The 7,883-nt window shown below is 31.8% G+C and overlaps 1 protein-coding gene across 1 annotated transcript; it reads right to left on the bottom strand.

Moving 5' to 3' along the window:
- Positions 1-7,240: 7,240 nt before the first annotated feature.
- Positions 7,241-7,651, bottom strand: LOC139902635 (uncharacterized). Its single transcript, XM_071885243.1, has one exon. It carries the CDS (start codon positions 7,649-7,651, stop codon positions 7,241-7,243), a length of 411 nt encoding a protein of 136 aa, XP_071741344.1.
- Between the last annotated feature and the right edge of the window lie 232 nt (positions 7,652-7,883).

Here is a 7,883-nt window from a genome sequence, read left to right as displayed (position 1 = left end):
AATAAAGAAATTATGCTTATTTAAACTTCCATAATCATGATGTTCGACGTGTTGATTTTAATTTATTACCATGGGTTAATTGTCCTTTTATCCTGGATTATTCGATATGTCCATCTGGTTTTTTGTCCATAATAGTCCATCGGTCATAAATATAAAGTGCGAGTGTCCTCATCAAATTACCCTTATACCCGAAGTCAAATATTCCAACTAATTGGGGACTTAAACTGTAATAAGGTTTTAATACATTGTTAATGATTACACCAGGTTATCGACTGTGTGCAATCCAAGGTTTTAATACTTTATTAACAATTACATCAAGTGTCCTTGTATGTAATCCACCCCTATTTTAATGAGTCCATTGACTATTAATCCATTCCCGTGTCCGGTTAAATGAACGATTATTAGTATTTATAAATATCCCGCCCATCGTGTCGGATCGAGTGTATGTGGTTATTTATAATTACGTCAAATTGTAAATCTCTCTATTAAATTAACGAACTATCATTCAGTTAAACAAATATAAAGCCCATTAATAGCCCATAGTCCAATTTCCACAAGTGTCGGTCTTTTGTCCAAACCTCAATTATGGTCCAAAGCCCAATAACCCCGTATTAATATTTAGCCCAACATTCACGATTACTTTGGCTTAAATAAGCATAATGATAACTTAAATATGAGACATTAATTTAAAAAGGAGAATTTAGCTTACAGTGATCATTAATCGCGTAGTGTTATAGGGACAGAGTTTTGACTTTAAAACCCGTAAAATAACCGTTACATAACCCAAACTAACTAATATAAAACTAAACTATATTATATATATATATATATATATATATATATATATATATATATATATATATATATATATATATATATATATATATATATATATATCATTGAGGAGAGAAAGATGGATATGGTGTGTTTTTTCGTCGAGCAGAAGCCTGGTATTTATAGGCATAATTCCTGATCCTGATGCCCATGCGAGTGCATGGGGTTTTAGTGCAAATCTCATGCACTCGCATGGGCTCATGCACTCGCATGGGTTTTATGCCTATTTCCCATGCGATCGCATGGCCGTCAGATCCAGCTCACATATTTTTTGTTTTCTTGCTTGTCGACATATTATTATATATATATAATATATATATAATTTATATTAATTATATATATATATTATATTATATTCTTGTGCATAGTTGACTTGTAATTTTCGCTCCATTGTCTCATACATTTACGCCCGGTTTATGTCTCGGTTCCGGTTTCTCGAACGTCTTTTCGTATGCTTTAATATCTTGTACTTTACATTCTGCAACTTGTACTCTTGTCAATATTTAGATGTTGATCATCAATAAATTGAACCACTTGGAGTTTAACTTGTACATTTGAGCATTTTGGACGTTTGCGTCTTCAAGTCTTTGTTTTCTTCTTTTCTCTTCGCACTTATTTATTTAAACGATTATTACATAAAAATAGAACAATTACAACTAAAAAATTTACATATTGGAAGGATATTGCACCTAAATATATGTTCATTTGGAGCACTATCAAATATCCCCACACTTGAGCGTTGCTTGTCCTCAAGCAATACATAACTTGAAATAAAATCACACTTCACTCTAATCACTTTTTTATTCTCACACTTTGTACATCAGTGATTTTGATACAGTGGTATAAGCAATGATAGTAACATTGTGGTTTACAGTCCCACATGACTATGAAAATTTAGATCCTTTAAGGAAATTGGATCTTTATGAAAACATTTGATCTTTTGAAAATTCATTCTAGATTTTACCCTAGACACGTTTTCTGGAATAACCCTTCACCGGTGTTTGCAGAATGTTTTTGTTGGTTTTGTGGGTTTCAAATTTGAAAATTTTAGCTCAAAACTTTGTGTCACTCACTTGCTAACCATGTATTAGGAAAGCACACGTCCAGTATACTTGCTTCGTATATTACCTTTCGGTAAACTACCTTCCGATTGTAAAGGAAAGCGTTGAACAAGAACCTGTTAAGGCAATGTCTAATGACATGCAGGTGTTCATGGTCCACAACGTGTCAGATGCAATTACTATCCTTTGTAGGAGAAATAGTAAAGATCACCCTATAATTTGTCTGTCTGGCACAAGGTCCTGTCTTCGACCATGCTATGCAACCACCGTTCTTATGGTTGACACCCGATTCGGTTCAGGTGACCTAATAAATTTTGGTGAATTCTCATGATTTTACGTTCAATGGTAATGAACGCATTGAAAATAGGGTTTTCAGAAAACAAATCGGTTTTAATTTGATCTAAATATTTTCTCGTTCAAGCTCAAGTTTAGATATCATTGAATTTCATGAGTTTGAATTCTCAATCTTTAAGGTCAATCTCAAGGATTGAGTAATATCGGTCTTAAAAGCTGATTTTAATCATTTAAGGAGATTATCCTTCTCTGGGGGTCTGATTCATTAGTCTTATCAAACTAATTTGTACAGCGCCCTCCCCATTTTACGAGATAAATCCTTCTCACGGTTAGGATAAATCGGACCACTTGGCGAACCTGTTTGATGCTGAGGTCCGTAGATTTCCTGCGGATTTTAGAGATGACTTTTCTAGATTTTTCGTCAACCTACAGCTGGTCTGGACGACAACTTCCTGACCTAAATCAAGAAGCGCGTGTCTTTTTCTGAAGACTTTACTTCATTTTTATGATGGAATTGATTCATGGTGTAGATCCATCTTTTCTTCCATTTATATTACAATTTACCGGATAAAACAGTTAATTTTGTCCAAAACAAAAGCACCTGCAATAACTTTACAGAAATATGTGATAGATAGTTTTTAATTGAATAACTTGGTACATTCTCCCCACACTTGGCTTTTATTTATTTCTTTCTTTGCCTTTTTGTTCTCCTCTTTTCCATTTTAAATGAATTCAAGCATTTTAGACTGTTTCTCAATTTATGTCCTTTCCGTGGTAATGATAATTTCGGTATTAACACCTAGTTTTTATCGTTCATAAATATGTATAAACATGATTTTGAATTCATTTAGTTGAAATTTTTTCAAATTTTCATAAAATTTGGCAAATAAACCAAGTGCAAACCCGAGAGAATTTATAACCCTTCCCCACACTTGAGATCATGCAATGCCCTCATTTGCATGAAATCAGACTATAATTATAAATTCATGTGGGTGATTAGTGTAGAAAAGTGATTAAAAATACCCAGTTTGTAATTACAAAGCTCGTCGAATGATAGATGACGTCTCATCGTTCATTACTTTTGTTATTTTATCACACATGATTTTCTTCAAAAACGGTTGCTTTTCTGAACTGTTTGCTAATTTTTAAAAATGCGTCTTTTACCCTTACTCATTGTGCATTTTTATTAACGAGTTATGCACTAACCAGAACCCCTAATTTAACGTTAAGTGGGGTTAGACTTCCCCACACTTAGCTGACGACATGTGAAGTCGGTAGAATAAGTTCCACGAATTAAAATAGTGAGCCAGTTATTTACATCTCGGGTGGTGTATAATATATCAATGGGTTTAAAGTTTAGACTCACCCGATCGTCACTACTTAATTCTTTTTTAAGTGTAGCTTTTAGTAAATGGATATGTCTCTTTTCTGATTCTTGGTCAAATGGATTAATATACACTGACATACATATTTCTATAGGGTAGACAATTCCTAACATTTCCTTCCGTTTATTCTCGGGATCAAAGTTTTCACCTCTATTACCCAATTGGGTGAAATCCGAGGTGTCATTATCTATTACAGCTCGTAGTTTATCTTCGGTAGATGACTCGTCAATTGAGAATATTGGGTTGGAAAGTTGTGGAATTGTGAATTTCGAGATCGGAGCAAATTTTTCTTCTTTAACGGTCTTTATCGGTCCCACCACTTTGGTCTCGGGGGTAAATTTTTCAACGTTATCGTTTTCCCAAGAGTACCAATTTGTCACCCTTAATTCTTCTTCATCCATTGATGGATTGATGATTTCGTCGGTAGAGGCTAATGTGTCGATATGTTGTGAAATTGGTAAATTTGAATAAAAAGTATCATCGGGATAATTGGTGATTTCGAAGCTCTCGAATTCAACAAAATTCGATGATATGAGATTTTCTTACACAATACTCCTCAGATCAACAGGTGTGTAGTCTGATATAGCTTCAGCTTGCCTATTTGCAAACTCTCTCATTTGTTCATTTTGAGCGTCAAATTCTTCGAGTTTGAATTTCATATAATCTAAACAATTTTCAGACACATAATTTTCCTCGTCCTCTGGTTGTTGAGTTTGGATATATTCTTGAAAATAATCCCAATTTGAATCTTCATAATCGTTCCATTCAGGTTCTATGGGTGCATAATTTTCCATAGGAACGTAATAATAACATTCCTATGTTGAGTGATAATCTCCACAGATTTCACAACCGGTTATTGTTTCGTCATTTGTGATCCAAGATTGACCGAACGAATTGTCATCAACACCCGTTTGAGAGTATTGATGAAATTGATTTCGTATGTCAGAGAATGTTTCCAAAATATTTTTGAAATTTTCCATAATGCGCTTATTACCAAATTTTAGCTACAATGTGGTGCATTTACTAATTATTCTTATTAGTTTCAAAACAAAAAATTATATAAGTTATCAAATTAATAGACTTTTCTGCTTTTGCCCACGTTTCGAATAGCCAATAGATGCAGCAGGTAGCCAGGACCCTTTAAATCGAAAGCCCACAACTCGCCACTAACAAATCCAACTATTACTACGAACCAGAAAATTTGAATGTCTATCAATTTAATTGTTTAAAATAATTTTTCGTCGAAATTTAAAGAAAGTAAAGAAAATTCTATGTACTAAAAACTAGAGTGTAGAAATGAAAAAGAAAAAGCGCATCGAAAAACATCGAAACATAAAAATAAGAAAGAAAAACATCGAAACTTAAAAGTCTAAAAATTAAATCTAAAAAGTTGCGTCTAAAGGTATTAAAGTTTAAAGGAATTCTATATCCAAAACGACAATAACTTAATTAGTACTAAAATTTATAAACTGCGTCACAAAATTCTAAAGCGCCTAAATCTTAATCTAAAGAAAAGCACTTAAGGGATTTTACGGCAAAGCCTAAAAATCTAGAAATATAAAATAACTACGGCAAAACTAAATTTAAAACTAATTACAAACGATAAATATACAAAATAAACGATAAAAATACAAATTATAACTAAAATGATAAAAATACAAATTTTATAAAATTATTATTTTTATATTATATTTTATAAAAGTATTAAACTATAAATATAAAAAATTAATTAAAACTAAATTTATTAAAACTAATACAAATTATTATTAAATTAAAACCCTAATTAATAATAAATAATAATAATAAACCCTACTCCGTAATTAATGCTAGGGTTTCAGCATGTCAGACTACACCATGCGGGCGCATGGTTTTAAGATATCCGGCTCATGCGATCGCATGGGCCTGGATTCCAGAAATGATTTTGGGCTTCGACGGGTTCGGCCCAATTTTTAATTTTAATTATTATTATTTTTTTCTACTGATTTATATAAAATATTTATATAATAAAAAACTTATATTTTAAAAACTAAAATATAAATAGAAATACTATATAATTTTATATATTTTAAACAAACTCTTAAAAATATATTTTTTTTCTTTTTAATGTTTTATATTTTTTCTTTTTTTATTAATTATATTTTTTAAAAAATATAGCGTTTCGCCGAGTCCCCGGCAGCGGGGCCAAAAACTTGATGTGTGCGAGGTGTAGTACGAAATACTATTAATTTTATTACTAAATACTATTAAATACGATACAATTTTACACAAGTTATTTATTTATTTATTGAATGTATATATCTAAACCTTGCTACAACACTTATAGGCAGTGTACCTAATCGTAGAGTAGTGTAGTTTTTAGTAAGTTCGGTTCGTTCCACAGGGAGCTAGCTGAGTCTAACGCTATAATTATTTGTATAAAAATATATATATAAGTAATATTATTATTGTTATAAAAGGGGGGTTTTACCGTTTAGTGACCGGTTTGTCGATTTTGAGTCTTAAGTCACAATTAAAACCTAATGTAAAATATTAAATATAAATACAACTTAATTTAAAGTGTAAAGTAAATGACGATAATTAAAAGTGCGATAAATAAAAGTGCGATAATTAAAATGACGATAAATAAAAGTGCGATGAGATATAAAATAAAGGAATTATGCTTATTTAAACTTCCATAATCATGATGTTCGACGTATTGATTTTAATTTATTACCATGGGTTACAGTGATCATTAATCGCGTAGTGTTACAGGGACAGAGTTCCGACTTTAAAACCCGTAAAATAACCGTTACATAACCCAAACTAACTAATATAAAACTAAACTATATTATATATATAATATATATATATATATATATATATATATATATATATATATATATATATATATATATATATATATATTTATATATCATTGAGGAGAGAAAGATGGATATGGTGTGTTTTTTCGTCGAGCAGAAGCCTGGTATTTTTAGGCATAATTCTTGATCCTGATGCCCATGCGAGTGCATGGGGTTTTAGTGCAAATCTCATGCACTCGCATGGGCTCATACACTCGCATGGGTTTTATGCCTATTTCCCATGCGATCGCATGACCGTCAGATCCAGCTCACATATTTTTTGTTTTCTTGCTTGTCGACATATTATTATTATATATATATATATATATATATATATATATATATATATATATATATATATATATATATATATATATATATATATATATATATATATATATATATATATATATATATATATATATATATATATATATATATATATATATATATATATTATATTATATTCTTGTGCATAGTTGACTTGTAATTTTCGCTTCGTTGTCTCATACATTTACGCCCGGCTTATGTCTCGGTTCCGGTTTCTCGAACGTCTTTTCGTATTCTTTAATATCTTGTACTTTACGTTCCGCAACTTGTACTCTTTTCAATATTTAGATGTTGATCATCAATAAATTGAACCACTTGGAGTTTAACTTGTACGTTTGAGCATTTTGGACGTTTGCATCTTCAAATCTTTGTTTTCTTCTTTTGTCTTCGCACTTATTTATTTAAATGATTATTACATAAAATAGAACAATTGCAACTAAAAAATTTACATATTGTAAGGATATTACGCCTAAATATATGTTCATTTGGAGCACTATCACCAACGTTTGATTTTCTCCTTGTAAATAATCGAGTTCTCATAAGAGTCAAGACGCAACTCATCCAACTCGTTTAATTGATCCAAACGAAAGTGACCCGCCTCTTGGTAATCCATATTGCACACCTTTAAAGCCCAATGAGCTTTATGTTCAATCTCCAAAGGGAGATGGCATGCCTTACCATATACCAAACAATAAGGAGTCGTGCCTATCGGTGTCTTGTAGGCCGTACGAAATGCCCACAATGCATCTTCAAGCTTTGTAGAACACTCCTTAGGATTCGTACCAACTGTCTTTTCTAAGATTCGCTTCAATGACCGGATGGTATTCTTAACTTGCCCACTTGTTTGCGGGTGGTAAGATGTTGAAACTTTGTGGGTTACCCTGTATCGTTTCAACACTTTCTCCATTTGAGCGTTACAAAAGTGGGTCCCCTCTATCACTAATGAGGGCTTTCGGGGTGCCAAATCGGGCAAAGATGCCCTTTAAGAGGTAATTACAACCCGTGCATCATTATTTAGGAGAGCTTTGGCCTCTGCCCATTTAGAAACATAATCGATTGCAACGAGAATGTAAAGATTCGAATAAGATTTAGGATACGGGCCCATAAAATCAATCCCCCAAATGTTAAACACCTCACAT

This window comes from Rutidosis leptorrhynchoides, chromosome 1 (genome assembly GCF_046630445.1).
Source record: "Rutidosis leptorrhynchoides isolate AG116_Rl617_1_P2 chromosome 1, CSIRO_AGI_Rlap_v1, whole genome shotgun sequence".
In the NCBI taxonomy this organism is placed as follows: Eukaryota; Viridiplantae; Streptophyta; class Magnoliopsida; order Asterales; family Asteraceae; genus Rutidosis; species Rutidosis leptorrhynchoides.
This window is presented reverse-complemented; position numbering and strand designations above follow the sequence as displayed.